This window comes from Toxorhynchites rutilus, chromosome 3, assembly GCF_029784135.1.
Source record: "Toxorhynchites rutilus septentrionalis strain SRP chromosome 3, ASM2978413v1, whole genome shotgun sequence".
NCBI classification, from domain to species: Eukaryota; Metazoa; Arthropoda; class Insecta; order Diptera; family Culicidae; genus Toxorhynchites; species Toxorhynchites rutilus.
In genome coordinates this window covers 99,008,922-99,031,919 of record NC_073746.1, presented here as the reverse complement: position 1 = coordinate 99,031,919, position 22,998 = coordinate 99,008,922, and the positions used below count along the sequence as shown (strand labels likewise).

Genomic DNA, 22,998 nt, shown 5'->3' with positions numbered 1-22,998 from the left:
CTCAAGATTCATAGACACGTTTGGCACACCGAGGAGCATTTCTGGTTGCTGAACTCGATCCACTAAGAATGGAGAATTAAATTAGAGATTTTATTTGACTATTAGATTAAGTACTGATAGAGAAGATAACAATTTAATTTTTTTCATATGACATTACAAAAAGTTCAAAAATATGATTTCACTATGTTGTATTTTCTGAAGTCAATCCACTTTTAAGGATAAAAGCTAGGTAGGATACATGATTCAATGTGTACAAATTCGCAAATAAACCTGACGCAGACCAAAACACATAATAGTCGTTCAAATCCGTTGTTCCGAGTTAAATCGTGACATACGGACACGGAATCATTTTTGTTTATATAGAATTACAATCTAGCGCATATACGAAACAAACAAATTTCGATTGAGTTTTCAGGATTATCGATGATGTCGCTCAAAATGTGACGTATAAAAATGATGAATTCAAATATGGAGATGAATCAACTTCGTGACCACTTCCTCATAATTCGTACTTTAATTGATATAAAAACAAATCAATCAATCGAAACAAAACCCAAACATTTCAAGTGTACAAGCATACTTGTCTTTCGAGTTGAAAAGCAATGACTGTGAGGTACCCTCACCCAAAACGATATATTTGAACAGGTAATTTTCGACACTCACCGGGAACTCGACCGCCAGTGGGTGAGCCATCGTCCGCATCGTCATAATACTCCTCCTCGTCATCGTCGTAGTCCAGCACGGCGTGCACTTGAGTCCGTGAGCCCTGGCCGGCGTTCACTTTGACGAAACCGGGCGGTCGCTCGGGTAGTGCACTGCCCGCGGAGGTGCTACTTATCCCCCGGCCACTACTAACCGGCGGCGGTGGAACCCGGTTCGGAGGGGGAGTCGCCTGGAAGCCACTCTGGGGCGGTGGTATTTGTGGAGATCCAACGTTGTTACGATAGTTGTTTTGGGGCGGCTGACCGGGAGCATTGAAGCTCGTCGGTTGCAGTGGCTGCTGATTGTAACCGCCTGGGTTGTAATAGCTAGGGCTCTGCTGTTGTTGATTGGCAGTTCGCGAAGGACCTGCAGAGTATGATCCCTCGCCGTACGTTCTCGAGGGTTGTTGAGGATGAACTTGCGGCTGCTGGTAAACTTGCTGCTTCGGGGGAGACTGCGAGTAAGGTTGGGGTGGGGGAAGGTAATTGTTTCTTGTTGCTTGTCGGTATTGGGAATTTTGTTGTTGAGGAGAATTTTGGGGCTGCTGTAGCGGTGGCGAGTAAGGACTGAACTCACGATTGTTGGGATCCCCTTCCTGGTGACCCGCTGGTCCGTATAATAGATTATTCACAGCCGACGCATGTTGACTATGGACTGGGCTAACTGTCGCCCAGTTAGAAGTCTGTACATTTCCAAATGGCAGTGTGTAGTTTACTAAAGCCATCTTCGCTGGTTAATGCTCTCCTTCGTTTGTTCACTTTCCCTGCTCTTCTTATCTACGCAGAATCACACATTATCATCGGAAACTTATCACATTCGTCACACGCGAAGCTGCCATAAGATCATCTATATGAGACATCGTTTATTTTCATCGCGTCACTGTGAATCTTGCTGGGAATAATGCAACACTTTTTTAGATCACTCAGTTTCTCTTTATTTCCAACTATTTTCAGCAGCTTCGATACCTAGAACGGAGCCCAATGACACGTGTTACAATTTATAGCTATAATCTTCGTGTACAATACATCTAAGTTAACCATCGAGAACTGGATTTCTATCAATACAGAGCATTTTTTTCAAAAGACAACCCTCAACTTGAGGCACAATCCGAGAGACACCTCCACATCACACTTGTTCGGATGAGCACGAGAAGGGAACTTTAAAAACCAGCCACACAACACCATGCTGATGCCGTTGAAGTCACACAAGATTATGCAATACGTCAGGCCATAGATTCAGTGCAACCGTCGTCAGCACATGTAGCTGAAGTATGTTAATATCAGATGAGAAGCAGATGGGTGAAAAATCGAATGAAAAAGATTTTGAAACACATCCTAGGATCATCATCATCATCATCGACCACAATATGAGCGCGAAATAACTGTGCTGATCATGGCAGGCAGACAAAACCTGTTCTTCAAATGTTAATACCATCCCACAAGCTTGTCCCACAAGCCTCTCTGCTGGCAGCAGACGATGAACTCGTGACGTATTCTGGGCACGAAACATTGGCACGACACCTCGGCACTTTAGGGGCAATCTGTGCAATCATGACGTGCGATATCGGAATGAATCTACCTGTCTTGTGGTTGTTCACGCAGCCACCTTGCTCATCTTAGCAGTAACCAGCAGCGAAACGTAAGCTCTTATCTATTATGATCTTTTCACTTTCGGTTTCGAGCATCGCTCGAAAACATAATTTGATTGACTCGGTATGACTTGGTCTCGGGTAAAGTTAGTATTGCCAGACAACACCCAGCACTGAATGCGGATCGCCCTCGTTGTACGTAGACACGTAGGATGTTGTCCGAGAATTGTGGTTTACGGCCATGTAAAGATAGCCCCCTGGAGTACTCTATATCGGGCCCAGTCAAGTGTTCTTATTCTGGCTGGACCAGTCCAGTCGCCCCAACACATCCGCTGTTGTTTGCACAGTCGGACAGCAATATATGGTGGACGTGACTTAGGGCACCTCAAAATGTGTGACAAGTCGGTGTCCGAAGCGACACAACCACGGAAAGTGTGGCCCCGGACAGGTCCACCACCATTGTGTGTCTGATATTTTAATGACTTTGGGTAGGATGACTGTTTTGTCGTTCTTCCAACTGACTCCGAGGGCAGGCTGTGATGCGTGGAAAAGCGGGTTTGATTTTTGCAATACGCCTTCGCGTGGTACGCCCAAAGTCAACACCGCCGGAGATAGGCCAAGAATGGAAAAAAGCGATGACTCACGATCAAATCAACCGTGATTTGTTGTGAATGGTAATCAATTAGAAGCTGTGCAAATGATCTATTTGAGGAAGCTTGAAATTGCATTTAGTCATCAGATTGAAAACATGATTACAGGGTTCGCTGAATACTTCGATACGTAGCGTTTCAATTTAGATCAATAATTATTTGGAACATTGACTCCGTATCAAATTGTATACAGACAAATCACTTCTTATTCGTTAACTCTCAATTAGAACAAGAATATCAAGTGTACAAGTGTGAATTTACGAATTCATAATAGGTGTTCATACTGTTGACGTTATGCTGAAGTTTTCAGAACGTAGAACAGTTCACCGTATTGCAGTGTAAACAACCAATATTTTTATTTTGCTGATGATGTCAAATTTCCGTAATTACCGTAAAAAATCTTTTCAGGAAGTTTTCTTGTATTATTTTTTCGAAACAAAAGTGCAGCTTATAGTCATCATATGCTTGTCGAAACTTACATGATCCACCGATAGGCTAAATATTCTCCATAGGAGAGCATGTGAGAAACATTTCATGCATTTTTAAGTCATTTGGCATCGAAAAAAAACCCGCTTTGAGCGCTTTGAGGCACCCCTAAATCATGTCCGATTGAGCTGAAACTTTGCACAAGTCATTTTTTGGGCCAATAAACAAATTGTACATGGTCGGTTTTTGAAATTCGATGATGGAATTGTTTCCATATATCCATTGCCACCCTAGTTTCCATTCATCATAGAAACGTTTCTTGCCTCCTAAAATCTTCACATGCCAAATTTGGGTCTATTTGCTTGATTAGTTCTTGAGTTATGCAGAAATTTGTGTTTCATTTGTATGGCTGAACCGCCCCCTCTCCCCTAGGAGAGGGGGGAGGAGTGTCTAATTACCATAGAATCATTTATTGTACCCCAAAACCTCCAAATGCCAAATTTGGGTTCGTTTGCTAGATTCATTCTCGAGTAATGCAAAAATATGTGTTTCATTTGTATGGCAGAGAGGGGGGAGGGCCTCGAACTATCATAAAAACCTTCCCCGGCCGTAAAAAACCCCTACATACCAAGGTTCATGTCGATCGGTTCAGTGATTTCCGAGACTATAAGCATCAGAAAGACAGACAGAAAGACCGACAGAAACCCATTTTTATATAAGGTACACCGGGGCAATCTGAAATTCGGGGTAAGTTGAAACGGAAATCATAACTATTACTAGGAATGATGGAATCATTCAAATGCCGTTCCTCAGTATGTTCTACATTATTTATGAATACACAGACATGATACAAGTAAAATTTGCTAATTTTGCCACTAGGGGTCGTTCAAATATTACGTAACGCATTTTTTTACTGTTTCAGACTCCCTCTTCTCCACATAACATGTCACAAATGATCATTTGCATAAAAATGTTTAGAATTAGTTGGATTTATTTCTAAACTAGTTTCCACATGCCATCCCCTCCTTCCTTTTTGAGCGCGTCAGGTAATACAGGTCGGACTCGATTATCCGGAATATTGATTTTTTTTCACTCCGGATAATCGAATCCTCCGGATAATCGAGTCAAAACAATTTTTTTCTTTATTTGTTTTTTTTTGCATGTATTTTTCTTTTTTTGAAAATAAGAAAAAGGAATTTGATTTTTGATTCATCCCCTTAAAGTCAGAAACACTTTTCTCACATGAAAAAAATTGATTTATCCAGATTCTCTCAGGAGGTGATAGACGATCATATTTGATGGAAAAAATCCTCCTACGCATATGTTCGAATTTCAACAATGACAGAGACAGAGTTACAGAACCTTTTTTTGTTTCAGACTCTGTGGCTTCAAACTGGCTCTACATTAAAAAGTACGCTACGGAAGACGATTCTGATGCTTTCATTTGAAAGATGAGATAATTTAGTACAGGATATAGTACTGGAACAACTAAATTAGTTAATTTTAATAACATTTTGGAAGTGGAACACTTAAAAGTTAATCATTTTTAATGTGTTATTATTAATTTTATCCGAAAAATTTATTTTAAACTAGATTGTTTCTATCAATTAAAATAAAGTTCTTTAACCGCTCCACAATTTGTTCTTTGACGCCCAACTTCGATCTTTCTTAATTTGGCTGCAATATCGATATAAACAATTCCTGGTGAAAATTCAAGCGAAATCTTCAAAAATCACGATTATTACCCCACTGTACATGTAATAGCCACTTAAACTTCACATTAACGTTGAAAGAATATATTTCTTCATGAAATAAGCCATATTTGAAATATAAAAAAAAATCCAAACTGAATATAATCGAGTCCAAAATTGTATATAATCAAATCACATATAATCGAGTCAGTATATAATCATGTCCGACCTGTACCTGTATTCTATTAGTCAATTCATTTCGTTTGATACCAATATTGAGAGGATTGCAAAAAGTACATAGTCGACCATTTTGTGGCGGCGACCTTTCTGAATTTATGTTGTTCAAAGTGTAGTGTATTCTCCAAATCAAGCCATTCAGCCATTTTTTTTGCGGTGGCCAAATTGAATTTTTCAAGATCATGGAATACGCATTTTTATAATGACAGCAGAATTAAATGTATGTTCCAAATTTCAGATGAATCATTCCACAGGAACGGGGTCAATTTTCTATTAATGTGGAACAACCCAACAAACATTCAAGCATACATAGAAACAGGTCAAGCTGAATGAAACCATTCAAAAAGTAATTAGTTGTTTGAGGACTGCGGCCATCTTGAAATTGGATTTTTCATTATCTGCTATGTTCTACTAGTCGAGAACTTTTTTTTTAAACATTTTTGGGCATTTTTCATAAATAACTATGTTCTACTGGTCAAGCCTTTTCATTTGATACCCATATTGATGGGGTTCTGAGAAAATAGGTAATCCGCTATTTTGTAGTGGCCGCCATTTTTCATGAATAACTGTATTCTACTAGTCAAGCCCTTTCATTTGATACCCATATTGATGGGGTTGTGAAAAAAATATATATGGCGCCATCCTGCGGTGGCGGCCATATTGGATTCGCATCTTTTATAAATAACTCTGTTCTACTAGTCAAGCCCTTTCATTTGATACCCATATTGATGAGGTTCTGAGAAAATATGAAATCCGCCATCTTGCGGTACCCAACTGTGAACATTCGAACAATAGCAATATTCTTACGCTGAAAAAAGGCGACATGTGTTGTGCATCGATAGAATAGAAATTCTCTTGCACCTAAACGGAAACAGTGTTAAAAAAACTTCATTAGTGGCCGTTTAGAGTGGCTCTACACTGACATGAAAGCGTCCAAAATAGTATTCTTGATGTTATTATTTCGTATATTAATTCCTAGTATGTAGTGTCCATTTTGTGCAGCGTTGCCAATGTTCCAGTTTAAACTGGATTCTTCCAGTTTTTTTTCTCGATCCAGTCATCCAGTTGAACCCTTAAAATCTTCCAGTTTTTTTGGAATATCGTCCAGTTTTATCCAGTTTTTTATATGTATGCTCTAGTTTTATCAATTTTATGTAAAATAAATTTACAATGATGAATATTATCTCTCCCTCCACCTACCTATTCCTTGAGAATTTTGACGTAGGACTACGTCTAACCGGAAGATATAGGGGGTGAAATGGAAATCTAGGCACTGAACAAGTAGGAAAAAATGCAAGATTTGGAACGCTTATAACTCGAGCATTTCTCAATAGATCGCAAAGGATTTTGCATCAATTGATAGGAAATATATCTACGCATCTATCATAACGAATAACATTTCATTTTTCTTGAGATAAATAATTGAATAATTGTGAATTATCAACCATTGTCAAAATGCACTATGTGCCCATTTTTGATTGGTCCATTTTGTGCTCCTCAAATCGTACCGACCAAAACGGGCAACCAGAGCAGCAGCGAAATATAATGAAGCACGATTGGAAAGGAAAAAGAAAAAAATGAACGAAACATTGGTCGCAGTCTCACACATGCGTAATTCTCGAGCCAGCCAGTCAGCTTAAAAATCCCCGCTCCGCTGCCGTAACGATCATTCTCATTCAAACCGTACACCACATCGGTTCTCATCACAACACATCAACAAACCAACCCAAGCAGCCATGTCTGGACATGGTAAAGGAGGAAAAGTGTAGGGAAAGGCAAAATCCCGCTCGAACCGTGTTGATCTGGAGTTCCTCGCAAGGGTAGCTAGGCCGAGCGCGTTAGTACCAGTGCACCAGTCCACCTAGCCGTCGTTATATAGTTTCGGCCGCCGAAGTGATCGAGTTAGCTGGCAAAGCTGCTCGCGACGATAAGAAAACCCGCATTCGGAACAGAACACATTCGGTTCGGTGGACATCAAGACAACAGGCAGTTGCAGCGAGTAGCGAGTGCCAAACGCAATCGCAAAACGGCAGCTGGTAGCAGAAGAAAAAAGTTTGTTCTTTATACAATCTGCTTTAGTGGTAAATCCAGAACAAGGCGGCATCGAGGGCGTTCGAAATGGTTTTTTTCAAAACCACGAGTACAAAGTTTTCTAAATTGGAACCATTCCATAAAACAAGGCGCTTTTCAGGGCCATTAAACCTTCCAAAAAAGAGTTTAGGAAATACAGTTCAATGCTTTCTAAAATAATATCCAAAATAATAAAAAAAAAACACAAATTGATTTTTTCATAATTTGTTTGCCAAGATCTGATGAGTATGTGAATTTGACAGTTGTTCTGAGCTTATTGATAGTTGGGGATTTTCCTGATTATTCAATTTTCACCAATTCTAAATTGTTTCCAGATTGAAAGTACAGTAATTTACAATTAGTTCGACATTTAGCTAATTGGACGGACATGTAATGCGAAACATTGATAGTCGACACTGTACCACTGTCATCGCAAATGTTCAATTACAGGTTAAAATCGCCTCCAATGCGACACTGAGTGGCGCGTCGGCACGTCGCATTGAATGTAATTTATAGTACAACATGTCACAAAGCTGGATGGGAAGAAATTTTCCAACTGTGAAAGCTGTGGCGAGTGGCAACAAATCGCTAAACAGGAAGGTTTAGCCGTACAAGATGGGGATATCGAGTGATAACAAAACAATAAACTCTTAAGATTGAAGATAATTTTGTGATCCTGAGAAGGACCCTTTTTAGCCTGCATGTGAATCCAACGAGCGAACAAATCGTAATGAATGTATTTTTTTGCCATCGCTCCCTTTTAACGCTCATTCGTTCGTCTCGTTGGACTCGCCCCTCTGGCTGAGTCTGCCGATTTGTCTCTATCCTGTGAGTGTGTACCGCTAGAGTATAAAACACGCGGACCCCAAAAAAATATCTTATTTTCTTTCAAACCGTAAACCCGTGTGGTTGTACGGCATCGGCATCGTGGGAGTAACAAAGGAGGACAAGTTAAGGGAAAGGCAAAGTCTCACTCGAACCGTGCAGGTCTCCAGTTCCCTGTTGATCGCATTCACTGATTGCTCCGCAAGGGTAACTAGGCCGAACGGATTGGTGCCGGAGCACCAGTATACCTAACAGCGATTATAGAGTTTCGGCCGTCGGAGTGCTCGAGTTGGCTTGCAAAGCTGCTCACGACAATTAGAAAACCCGCATCAAGAACAGAACAGGTTCGGTTCGGCGCTCATCAAGGCAACAATTAGTTTCAGTGAGTGGCAAAGTGTTTCTCCGGCACGTCGCATTAAATGTAATTTACTGAACAACATATCACAAGCTGAATGGGAAGAAATTTTCCAACTGTGAAAGCTGTGGCGAGTGGCAAACGCAATAGCTAAACAGGAAAGTTTAACCGAACAAGATGGGAATATCGAGTGATAACAAAAACACAACACCAAAGGTTCTTTTCAGAACCATCAACATGTTCATAAAGAGTAAACAGTAAACTAATCCATTTTTCAGGTAGATAGGTAGGTATTCACATAGAAGAAGAAAATAAAACAATATATTTAAAATATATATTTAACAAAAGCTGTCCCCTTTGTATAGTCCTACGTCACTCCGGTTATGTCCCCGACATTACCCACCCGTCTTTTTTTTCTTGACATTTATCGTTCGACCTTGAATCGATCTCTCTTTTCTTACATAGTCAACTCAGTATCCGCGTTGACGACATTGAGCTTCGTTTACTAGTTTAGGGGGGCGTCAAAGGATAACTGATTTTCAGGCGGAAAGAACACGTTTTCAAAATTAAAATTATGAATGAAAATTTACTTTCCCGAATCAAATAAATATTCTATTCAAACAAAAATCCCTTTTTGCAGGTGGTGAAAAAATCGTATATGAAAATTGTTTTTGAAGACAACTTTATATTATAATGAAAATATTCAGTGACAATGTTGGACATTGTTGAATAAAAGTCAGAAACACATGTTTCAAGTAATTAAATAACATGATGTAAAAATTTTCATTCAGATTTTAACGTTTTAAAACTGGATTCGTGTCTTCTAATCTGATAGACATTACACTAACGAGTTTGGGACCCAAATTATGGCCCCTAATTGGAAGTTGCCACTAGACGTCGACACCGTACCACTGTCATCGCGAATTGCTTACATTTCCGGATTCAATACGGTTAGCGCGCAGTGCGTGTAGTGAAAATATACTGTTTTTCGTGTTTCATGTACCTCATGGACTTTTGCGACAGGCGAGTTTGTTATTTGGTTCTTCCCATTTCGTTCAATTCGTCGGTGTTTTGTCGGAAATGCTAAAACGAAGAGCAAACCGAATGCTGGAAACTTATCAAACTACTTCAAAAACAGGCTATCACTCAATTTCTATCTTATTTAACAGCCAATGTGTCACACTTTGTTTCGATTTATATAAATTTCAGATTTTGTAGGTCTTCCAAACCATTCTGAAGTTCAGACCAATCGATCTACCATAAGAGGTAATATTTAAGGATATCTCATTTTGATCTTCATACTAAAATTTGGTTTGGACAAGCCTTATATAAGAAGTAAATTACCAATGAATAATACCAAAAAATGAGAGAAATAGCTCCTCAATACCAAAATTTTATAATTTCAATATCAAAGTAATACTTGAGCAGTGCTGTTTTGGCATGGAATATGCTCATTTCATTATTGATATAAAATTATGGGAAGTTGTTTATGGTATTTTTCTTTGGTATTTCACCTCGTATCTTATGCTAATCCGTATCGTTTTGAGGTATTGAACTATTCACAGTTTTGCGGCGATTTTATGAATATGAAGCGATAAATGCGAGACTCTTCAAGTTTTGCCCAAATGAAACCGTCCCTCAAATATCGTTTCACAGTAATTACAGTTACAGTTTTATGAACTCCATATAATTACTACACGAAGCTTCAAAGAAAAGTTTATTTCTTGAGCATTGGAATGGATAAAAAAATAATTTTATATAAATCATAACCAATCTTCTTAAAATAAAACGGTTCTTCAGGATCCAGTTTTCTTCCAGTTTTTTGAGAGCAATTTTCCAGTTTTTTGAAAAATATTATTGGCAACCCTGATTTTGTGTGTATTAGACTACTCCCCCTAATCTCACGTGTTTCAAAACCCTTTTTCCAAATTTTTATATGTAATTCCTTCAATTTAGTATTCCATAAATCAGTTGTAGATAGTTCGAGAAGCAAACCCGCACATTAAACTCATGATAGTTCCGCGTTTCATCTTACTCCGCTCTACGGACAAGTTGAAAAAATGCATATGAAAACTAAACATTTTCAAAATTGATTTTTTTTTCGAAACATCCAGTGAGAATCACTATTTTTTATCAAAAGTCATCTGTTATAACTTGTATATGCTGCAATCAAATTTCAATTTGATGATTTAGTGATTTTTTCAGATAACTTTCAAGTTGAAGTTCGAAAAAATCGTTTCAAAGTGCTCGTATATGAAAATTGTTTTTGAAGACAACTTTATATTATAATGAAAATATTCAGTGACAATGTTGGACATTGTTGAATAAAAGTCAGAAACACATGTTTCAAGTAATTAAATAACATGATGTAAAAATTTTCATTCAGATTTTAACGTTTTAAAACTGGATTCGTGTCTTCTAATCTGATAGACATTACACTAACGAGTTTGGGACCCAAATTATGGCCCCTAATTGGAAGTTGCCACTAGACGTCGACACCGTACCACTGTCATCGCGTCGACACTGTACCACCTTAAAGACGCGATAGAAACCCTGGAAAATATAATCACACACGCACACGCACGCACTTGTAGAGCAGCACTTCGCCGAATACGAAGTTGTTGGAGAATGGGTCACCAATTTTCGAGAGATGTGTTAAGATGATTGAAACGGGGAATACTTGGAATAAAAATATGTTAAGGCTCTTCGCAAAACTATGTGTTTTCTTCATTAAAAAAAAAACCGACAATTTCAACTTGCACACCTAGTACAATTCAGAGAGTTGGTTCAGGAACAATCTACCCTGTTTTATGATTTCCGCAAAAATCGCAATAAGATCACAATGAAATTGTCACAACTAAATGACCATGATGTTGTAACAAACAGATCCGTAACAAAAAAAAAAGGACCACACAGTACGACCACTACGTGAGGCAATGAGATTCAAAACGTAATTTGAAGACCACACAGGCGTAAAACTATCACTGCTGATCTTATTATCCCATTCCATTCGTTTCAACATACCAATGAGGTCGATTGGGTGTCATCTGACGAATACAACAACTGCGATTGCGGTAGCAAAAACATAAAAAATAAGACCGCTTAAGAAAACCATTCCACTCTAAATTGCCCCACATCGAGCCGGTACCGATAAACCGATGTTTTTCAATGGTTTATTATTCGCCGCCCGCTACCGGATCAAGCGGATTATCGATGTCATATTTGGAATTTACGAGTGACAAAATCGCCATTCAGTATTTGGTCCCAATCGAGGTGGCGAAAAATGAACTCGAACTGGAATTCCGCGAGCCTCTAGTTATGATTTCATTCGGGCCACTCAAATCCTGTGTTGAGTTTTATCCGAACTTTCGATTCGAGAATATTTACACAATTTTTTACCGTCGGATCATGATTTTCAGCGTAAACAATGCCGTGTTGCGCAACTTCACAAATCATTCAATTTTGTAATCAGAGCATGGTACAACCTTTGCCAGTACAATCACTCACCAACACGGTCTCATATTGGAAACTACCCTTGGATTGGATTATATTTAGGATCGACAATCATTTGCATACATAATGCGGTCGCAGCACGACAACAATCTTTATCTGCACTTTATGTGATGACAATTGAACCGGTGCAGGGGCCGTGGCAACAGCTTGGGTTCCAATCCATTTTGCGCTGAATAAACCTTCAATACCATATACTGCCAAACTAGTCCTGGATCACGCTTCAGTGCCTCCAATTGAACGTTGTGGAGCTGCTACGGTTTGTTGTTTTCTGTGCCCTCGAGCACGGGCTCGATTCGTTGAAAGCTGTGCGCGAACACCAATTTAGCTGCTCTGAAGATATCATTGTATGGCTCCCTGTTGCAGACACCTATGATCAGCAAACGAATCTTGCGCGCGAGGCGACCTCCTTGAGACCCGCATTCTGAGCAACCATGTCAGTACACAGGACCTGTGCGAGTCAACAGCGGTGATAAATCTCGCGTCTTTTGGTCGTCTCGAATGGAGTCGGATTCAGAGCACAATTCCCCCGAGACGTGACTGTTTAATTGAGCAGATAAATAACAAATTCGTTTGACAGCTGCTCAGCTCACGGGAGCTGAAATGGAGCTTGAACTGTACAAGCTTGTTTGAAGGTCTACAGAGAAGGGCATGTTTTAATTATTTATAATTATGCAGGGAGAAAAAAAAACATAAATGATCCCGATCATCACTGAGCACTGACGTTGAACTATTGGAAGCGTGAGAATGTATAGAAGATTAATGTTGTTGATATATTCGAGATGCATTATAAAATGTACCCAATAAGTGATCCGAACAAGAAGAACGAGAAGGTATCATAAATTTACGACAGCTAACAGAGACAATAACGAGAGCATGTGTAGCTATGCCGAGGAACCATGAACCGAGAAATGGACGCCACCCAACATACTGGTGGAACGAACTATTCGTTCTCTTCAATTGAGCTGTCTTAGTGATCGAAGAAGCATTCAGAGGGCCAGAACCGACGCCACACGAAAGTTGCCCAGAGGAACTAAAAAGGATCATCAATGGATGTTCCCTAGAGAATGATCCAGCTCTCTGGTCAACCACACCATACGGTGATCAGATAGAACCTACCTACCATCTAGAACCTGAAGACGGCAGCAAAGAGACCGATGATAACTGAAGCGCCGGATCCTAAAGGAAGTCCCAACGTAGCTTTGAAAACGGTAGTACAGCAAAGCCTAGTCATATTTATCGCGTCACTGAAAAAGTTTCTGAGTGAAGGGTATTTTTCAGACCACTATCTCTATTATTACCGGAATCGATATCATTCTGGCCGAGGGGAGCATGTTGGTCTCACTTGTCTCTACGTTTATCACATAGATCAGATAAGTCATTTCATTTTATCAAGCGTGAACGGGAAACACACATACACCTGGTTTTGGCACCGAGATCGGGTGCTTGATTGTGGCTAAGTACGAACGAGTAAGAGCGCTATAACTATCCCGGGCTAGGGCTCCCGGATCACTGGTGGCTTGAATCTGTTCTCCAAATTAGGGACGGCACCTTGAAAACGTCCTACTGTAGGGTAGGACTTTCAAAATGCCATGCCATCGCCTAATTTGCTAACAAAGGAGACACGGAACAGAACGGAGCGAATTGAACAGATTCACGTCTATTACATCTGCACAGACGGTAATGAGCACTCGCCCTTCGAATACTCAAAATGTTCGAGGAAGTGTATACACAGTTCGTTGGGAAGCTTAATCAAAATGCAATGAACGCGAGGCGTAGGGCAATTGTACGCAATAATATGGTCTTCCAAACGGAAATCGATTAAATCAAGCAGCAAATGCAGAGAACTGGAAGGAACAACAGAGCAAGAGATATGTCGAGACTAAGTTCAATACGGCTAAGCAATTCATCCGTAGAGGGACACGAACCTTTCGCATCAATGGAAGTCAAGTACAAGAACCCCCCGAGGCAGAAGATCCACAGCCAGATCAACAACTACTATGTGATCTGTTCTTCCATTTCGACGAGGTGATAACACAGTTTCGCGACACAAATACTTCGTCGTGCTCCAGGATACCGAAGTGGCAGCATTCCCGCAGGCTGACAAGTGCAGTCAATCTCATGAACGAGTCCGTTCTTCCGTTGTACCTGGTTGTTGCTGAGAACATGCAGTTTAGGATGCTGCTGATTCTCCAAGCCGCTTCTTTCAGCCTGTTGAACCTCCTCGATAGGACGATCAAGAGGTACGGTCGTAACTATGAAATAAGGTATGGCATCAGCGACCAGCAAGATTCTCCGACAATTCCTGTGTCATGACTAAACAGCACGAATATGCAGATACGTAATGAAGAAGATGGACTGGATGGAAAAAAAATGATTTACCGAAGACCACCAACCCTCCCAACGCTCCCCAGCTGCAACCGATAGAAAAAAAATGGGTGGGTTATATCTATGATATAACCGCAAGGTTGACGTGGGACTACCTTAGCTTATCAATCATTTGTTTGTATTGATTAAATTTTTGATGGAATGAAACAATTCCCGAATTCAATATATTTGATTTGTAAGTAAAAAGATTGTGAAATGTCATGTAAGGTCAATTCATGCATTGTGATAGTAAATTTAATGACAGTCCTTTTACGGTTTGTGAACGGGAGAATTTTCAAACGATTATTTTATTTTACATTTGCTTCTGAAGTTTGCATCTCTCAAGTGTACGTACTTATTGAACCGCGAATTCGCTTGATTATATGAACAGTTCCGATTTTGACATGTATGTCGAACGCATATTGTTTAATGAATAGGCGTTATCGCAGCAAAGGCAAGCGAGTACAAAAGTACTCGAAGCTTGCATTTATTTGCAGAGCCGATTTTCACAGACATTTTGGTTTTGAAGTCTGTGTTAAGCAAACACATTTCAGTCGGAACAAATATGCCACTGACTTGCATGAATTTACAATGCCAATTTCCTCAGACACCTTGGTTCTGAAGTCTGTGTTGGGGAAACACATTTCAGTCGGAACAAAAATTCCCCCGACTTTCATGAATTTGCAATGTTGATTTCCCCACGCTACGTGGATTTGAACTCTGTGTTAGGGAAACACATTTCAGTCGGACCAAAAATGCCCCTGACTTACATGTATTTGGAATGCCAATTTCCCCACGCTCCTTGGATTTAAAGTCTGTGTTAGGGAAACACATTTCAGTCGGAACAAAAATACCCCCGATTTTCATATATTTGAAATGCTGATTTACCCAAGGCTGCTTGGGTTTGATGGCTGTGTCAGGGAAATCGTAGATCGGGCCAATCAAAAAGAGGCAGTTATGCCGTTTAGATAACGCTTAACATTTTACAGTTATTCAATTGTTTATCTAATGTAAAATAACATTTTATTAATTGCGATAGAAGCGTAGAAATATTCCCTATCAATTGATGCAAACATCTTTCCGATCCAGTATGAAATGTTCAAGTTATAATCATTCGGAATCTTTCATTTTTTCCTGCATGTTCAGTGTTTAGGTTTTCATTTTACCCCCCATATACTCCGGTTAGACGTAGTCCCACGTCAAAAATTTGGCCGAACATCAAACGGATCTACCAACAGAGAGTCTAAACTCGGATGGAGGTATTCGAAGAAAAGTACGAAAATTCCAACGGTAAAGGAATAATTTTGTCAATAGCTTTTTTGAAAGAACAAAAAATATATGTATTTTAATATAAATACATTTTTATACTTTCAACAAATTCCGAGATACAACTGGTGTTGTGATTCCTGATTCTAAATGAATCAAGCTTTAATCAACAATATGAAGGAAACATCATAAGAAAGGTTGGAGATCTTCTAATTGAACTTTTTCATCCCTATTTACTAACCTTACCAAAACAGCAATACCATAAAGTAATGTAAGGTATGTTCCTGGGTTCTTTATTATGCTTTGATATAACGTACAACTTTGAAAGCGAATTGTACGTTATATCGAAGTTCCCTTGTAGAGAGAAAGAGTTTTCCGTCCATATTACACTTTAAACAGTGCGAAATCGATATCAGTAATAAGCAGCGGACATCATATCATAATTACTCATGAAAAATATTGGAAAACGGCAGAAAATATGTTGTATAGACTCGAAAAATAGGACTAGATGAAGGTAATAAATAGAAGACATAATTTGGATCTAATTGTGTTGCCGGGTGTAAAACCAGACAGAGTATGAATGTCAGTGTTTGAGGCATGTATTCGAACAAAGCGACCAAGCGGTATAATACTTAACATTTGATTCCTTCTTTCAGAAAACCGTAATTTATAGGTATAGTGCAATTCCAAATGACGTCGAACTAAAAATGCCGATTTTAAAAACTTGTATTTTTGAAATATGAATTTTCCCCAGCATTTGGAGATTTTTTGACTCAAGTGTAACTCTTGAAAAAGACGTATCGATTTTAGTAAGAGAAATCTTCGATTTTTTTTATCCCATCTGTTTTATTTTTATTATTAGGTTCATCTAGCATTTCAACTGTAACAGAGCCGAATTTATCGTAAACATTTTTATAATGTTGTATATTACACAGTAGCCATTTAGGCGTAAAGTATTCCTATCTCATTGCTACACATCTTTATCTATTACACATTAGCCGTTTCTAGGCGTTAGAGAGTATTCCTATTCTATCGATATATAAATTTTTGATAATTTATATCTCAAAAACTATGAGTCGTATCGAAATAGTGCCTTAGAAAGAGTTATAGAGTATTGATGTTAAAACGTGAAAAAATATATACTGTGAAAAAAATAGTACTCTTTTTTATTACAAAAAAAATTGCAATATTTAAATATCTAAAATATATGTTTGTTATTTTTTTTAAATTTTTCATATAAAATAGAAATCATGTGGAAAATTTTTAAAAATGGGTACAAGATGGTAAAACTATTTTTGACGAACTTTGTGGAACATTGAATTTTTATGAATTTTCGAAACTTGGAATTTTTGTATGGTAACAATCATTTCAGCCAAAAATTACAAATTCTGATGTGATTTGAAATAAAAAGCTCTTTATCAATCTTCTTCTAAATGCAGCCATTGTCGAGATATTTGAAGAAACATTTCTAATTTATTGTCTTTTTAATTTTTTTTAACTTTTTTTATGTATTTAATTTTTTTTTTATATAAAAAGAAGCCATGCAGAAAATTTTAAAAATTACTCCATGATGGTAAAACTATTTTTCACGAACTTTGTGGAACATCGAGTTTTAATGAATTTTCGAAACTTCGAATTTATGTATAGTAACAATCATTTTTAGCCACAAATTATGAATTCAGATGTGATTTAAAACAAAAAAGCTCTTTATCAATTTCCTTCTAAATGTACCCATTCTCGAGATATTATAAAACAATATTTCTAATTTATTGTCTTTTTTATAGTAAATAGGCTCTTTTAATATGTTTTTCGTGCGGGGGGTCTTCGAATCCACATTGGAAATTGTTCATGAAATTTTATGAATTTGTTTATAATTTTCAACTACTTCTCCAAATACATCATTATGGTAAAACTATATGTTTTAGATTTACGTTGAAAAACATTATCGCTACGTTTTGTATTAACCCACATGAAGACAATGTTTCAAATGTTTTTCAACGTAACTCATAAACATATATTTTCACCATAATGATGTATTTGGAAAAGTTGTTAAAAATTATAAGCAAATTCATAAAATTTTGACAAATATATTAAAAGAGCCTATTTATTTACTATAAAAAAAGACAAAAAATTAGAAATATGTTTTTAAGTATCTCGAGAATAGTTACGTTTAGAAGGGGATTGATAAAGAGCTTTTTTATTTTAAATCATATCAGGATTCATAATTTGTGGCTGAAAATGATTGTTAACAATACAAGTTTCGAAAATTAATAAAAAATTCGATATTCCACAAAGTTCGTCAAAATAGTTTTACCACCTTGGGTTTATTTTTCAAATTTTCTACATGACTTCTATTCTATTTGAAAAAGTTAAAAAAATAAAAAGTACATATATAAATTTTAAAAAAATTAAGAGAAAAGACAATAAATTAGAAATGTTTTTTTTAAATATCTCAACAATGACTGCATTTAGAAGGAGGATTGATAAAGAGCTTTTTATTTTAAATTATATCAGGACTCATAATTTGTGACTAAAAATGATTGTTAACATACAAAAATTCGCAGTTTCGAAAATTCATAAAAATTCAATGTTCCACAAAGTTCGTCAAAAACAGTTTTACCATTTTTTACCTATTTTTTAAATTTTCTACATGACTTCTCTTTTATATGAAAAAAATAAAAAGAATATGTAAAATATGCATGTATTTTTCTTTTTTTTTTTTAAATATAAAAGAGAAATTTGATTTTTGATTCATCCCCTTAAAGACAGAAAATACCTTTCTCACATGAAAAAAAATTATCCAGATTCTCTCAGAGGGTGATCGACGATCATATTTGATGGAAAAAAATCCTTCTACTAATATGTTCGAATTTCAACAATGACAGAGTAATAGACCTTTTTTTTTTTGTTTCGGACTCTGTTGCCTCGAACTGACTCTACATTACAAAGTACGCTACGGAAGACGAGTCTGTTGCTTTCATTTGAAAGATGAGAAATTTGATACAGGATATAGTAGTGAAACATCTAAATTAATGGATTTTAATAACATTTTGGAAGTGAAAAACTTAAAAGTTAGTAATTGGTAATGTATTATTATTAATGTCATCCTGATTTTTTTTATTAAACTGGATTGCTTCTACCAATCAAATTGAAGCTCTCTAACCGCTCTACAATTTGTTCTTTGACACCCAACTTCTATCTATCTTGATTTGGCTGCAATATCGATATAATTAACTGTTGGTGAAAATTCAAGCAAAATCTTCAAAAATCACGATTTTTACCCCACTGTATATGAATTAGTCACTTAAATTACACATTAACGTTGAACGGTTACATTTCTTCTTGAAATAAGTCATATTTGAAACATAAAAAAATTTTCTTCAGACTGTATATAATCGCATCCAAAATTGTATATATTCGAGTCCAACCTGTATTGCCAATTTAAGTTTTTTTTTGTAAATAAAAAAAGAGTACTATTTCTTCTCCCAGTATATTTTTTTTTCACGTCTGGACATCAATACTCTATAATTCTTTCTAAGACACTATTTCGGTAGCATAGTTTTTGATATATAAATTATCAAAGATTTCTCTTACTAAAATCAAGACGCCCTTTTCAAAAGTTATACTTGGGTCAAATAATTCCCAAATGCTGTGGAAAAATAATATTTCATCCAACCCAAATGGAATACAAACTTTTATTCGAAACAGAAATACTCAAAAATACCCAGTTACCATTATAAGAGCTAATTAATATTTTAAAGAACTATTTTCCTTGGACCAAACAAATTGATGGAGAGATTTTTCTTCTCTGACCAAAAATACCACAAACAGGGATAGGAATAAATATACCAAATCCTAGCATAGAACACTCAAACATAATGCAAATTTTTTCACAGTTAAACGTATGCAAGCATTCAAGTCTCTCGGAACCAAACGATGATTACAAACGTCTAGAAATTATAAACAAAAGGCATCAAATAATAATTGTAGGTGAAGTAGACGTGAAATAATATAAATTTTTTTTATACAGTGCCCCAAATACTCATTATTTATTTGGGGCTCTCATATGAAAAATATAATACGTGAATAACGTGAACATGCCTACTTCACCTCCCAGATATGCAATACTGGGAGCTGGAAGATACAATAACAAGTTCAACCTTTAGCCTGAAGTGTCAAGATTTGAGATCCGAAACTTCCTGTCCGAGCATTCCATGTGCATCACTTCGTAGCAAAGTAAGACAAACACAATAAATGAATCAATGATCAATACGTCTCCCGCATTTTGAATCGTCCAATCCCCAGAAGCCCTCGGGGAGACAAAAATTGGTATTATCTGACAAAATTTATTCGACAATAATCGACCTTGTATTTAGCTACTGAAAATCGAGTGTGAAATAACGATGTGAATGGAAACAACGGAACATTCCCTTTTACGATAGGCCTAAACCGCTATGAGAATGAAGTAGTGTATCCAACCACACGAACGACGAATTTTAAATTCAAGTTCGCGATGTCCTCCATCCGACCTGCAGAAAGCTGTCAATCGAATCTAAAACTCTAAATCTACACTCCAGAAGATCAGCAATTTATATCGCCACTGCTGAATCAGCGCCAATAACCTGATTGGAAAAGTGCAAAAACTCGTGTGCTTCTTTATATTCGATTAAATAATTAGCATCTCTTCAAGGCTCGGAAACGATTTGTAAATATGACCTATAGAGTGTACCGAACACAACCACATCTCAAAAGCCGTCGTAATCTCATCGAACTACACACCGCACAGAATAGTTCACTCTGCCTTTGTCTTCCTCTAATTTTATCTCACGGCGACTTATAGCACCGCGCTGCTGCACATCTCTTCAATGTCACGCCAACTCACGGCAGCTCAGAAACGCACGAGAAGGAAGCAACGAGCGAAAAAAACAACGAATGTTGAAAACGAAAATCCTCCACGCGGCTGAGAGGACTTGTGTGTGTCAACATTTTCAACCCTCGTGCGAAAGATCGTTCCCATCGTGCGGCTCTAATCTTCATCATCCATTGCATCACTTCGTCCGGATCTCTAATTGCACCAAATTGCGCGCTTTTTCTGTCTCACGGCGGTAACCTTAGCGCACTGCTATTTGCATTTTCATCATCGCCACTAAACTTTGGTGCGTGGATAACAACAATCCATCCATTATTACCGATCGGAACAAATCACAGAGATGTCAAACGACGACGACGACGACTACGACGAAAGTCGCTGATAACGACATTGAACTTCAAGTACAAATTTTATAAGCCGAAAGATTTCGCGTCAACAGAACTAGCACTGCGTTATTTTCACCGATCCACCACGGAACCAATACACCGAGATAATTCACTCTTCTGTCACGACGCGTGAGAACCGAACTGCAACACTGGATGACGACGACGGCAACGACGTGTTGGCAGTGCCAGTGAATGAAGCGAACTGAACGCAATCCGATCCATGGGATACAATTAAAACTAGCCGCCTGTCCGGTTTGCTGCACACTAAGAGCGTGAACTAAGCTGCTAGGTGCGAGCTCCGAGTGAGAGTATCCAAGTCTCCGAGAAATATGTATACTACTGAACTCGAACTCCAAATGAACATTCGTATTCATCCATAAGTACACGGTACAAAAGACTCAGGTGAGATTCATTCCGTGAGCAGACGACGAACTCGATTGAAAAAATGGGCCAGAAGAGAGCACATTCTATCGCTCTTTTCCGCAATTTTTTCCCCCCAACAATATTTGGTACAAATCCAATTATCCAAATATTTGCTCGAAGGGTATCAGGTTGTGAATCATCGTGTCCCGTTTCATAGATGCCAGTTATTTTTTTCAGTGTGAATCCGTAGAAATTTTCATTAGTTTTACTGGCTAATATTTATTACAACATTAGGTGGGGATTCTTTTAACAATCGAGGCTTAGTTTTTTTATGTTGTCCTACATTATAAATACAATAAAAATTCATCCGATTTTTTTCATAAAACATTTTTTTAACATCATTTTACGTTTACAGCCCCAAAACCAATTGCTCCATGAATCTTGTCATCATTATTCAAAATTGTTGATAACCATACAAAGAACTCTTCGATTATCATATTTTAGCAGCAGTAATTTGTTTACGTTTTTATACTTTTTCCTACACACAGTAATCGTAAAGAAAATAATTCGCAGAAATAAAGTGTTGGAATGTCTCAAATAGATTATCACCCAATAAGGTACATATGAGGTGGACCAGTATGATGTTATGAGCCAAATTGCTCATGAAATCATGTAACTGAATGTACTTTCAAGAATGACGTTTGTACTGTGACTTATTTCCATAATTTAAGGGCTAAAAAAACGGGTGGGTAATGTCGGAGACATAATCGGAGAAATGTAGGACTACACCTGTTCATTAAATAAATACAGCTGGCCGTCATCGCTAATGTATGAATCTATTCTCCGAATTTTCTAGAGCACAGATCGCAGAATTACAACGACTGCGTATATAAAGGGTGTGTCACATCAAATTGCATCACGGAAAAAACGCTGTAGAAATTCGCCCAGTAGACCGATCCTTTTGAAAATTTTAGACAGTAAAATAAAAACTATTAAACAACTTTTGGCATTTTCTTTTTATTCATACTTCGAGCCCAATCCCGTATGCTCGCACCTTCCTCTTTACCCCGTCCATAAGGTTCTGTACAACGTCAGGTTGTAGTTTTTTTTTAACAGAAATCCATTTTCTCTTAAAGTCCGCCCCCGATTTGACAACTTTTGGGTTCTTCCGGAGGGCCTGCTTCATAATCGCCCAATATTTCTCTATTAGGTGAAGCTCCGGCGCGTTGGGCGGGTTCATTTCCTTTGGCACGAAAGTGACCCCGTTGGCTTCGTACCACTCCAACACGTCCTTTGAATAGTGGCACGAAGCGAGATCCGGCCAGAAGATGGTCGGGCCCTCGTGCTGCTTCAATAGTGGTAGTAAGCGCTTCTGTAGGCACTCCTTAAGGTAAACCTACCCGTTTACCGTGCCGGTCATCACGAAGGGGGCGCTCCGCTTTCCGCAAGAGCAGATCGCTTGCCACACCATGTACTTTTTGGCAAACTTGGATAGTTTCTGCTTGCGAATCTCCTCCGGAACGCTGAATTTGTCCTCTGCGGAGAAGAACAACAGGCCCGGCAGCTGACGAAAGTCCGCATTGACGTAGGTTTCGTCGTCCATTACCAGGCAATGCGGCTTCGTCAGCATTTCGGTGTACAGCTTCCGTGTTTTGCCTTTCGTCGCGGTTAGGAGCCTTCTGAACCTTGTAT

General features: G+C 38.0%; 1 protein-coding gene across 3 annotated transcripts in view; it reads right to left on the bottom strand.

Moving 5' to 3' along the window:
* LOC129776987 (protein spaetzle 3) overlaps window positions 1–21,151 on the bottom strand; it is an 83,360-nt gene extending 62,209 nt beyond the window's left edge. Inside the window, exons 1-2 of one of the 3 annotated variants that reach the window (XM_055782995.1) lie at window positions 20,404–21,151; window positions 664–1,667 (exon numbers count right to left, since the gene is read on the bottom strand). In XM_055782995.1, the coding sequence (XP_055638970.1) occupies window positions 664–1,426 (763 nt within the window). In that variant the 5' untranslated portion in view covers window positions 1,427–1,667; window positions 20,404–21,151. The remainder of the gene's footprint in view (window positions 1–663; window positions 1,668–20,403) is intronic. The other 2 variants (XM_055782996.1, XM_055782993.1) reach the window with 2 other exon arrangements.
* Between the last annotated feature and the right edge of the window lie 1,847 nt (window positions 21,152–22,998).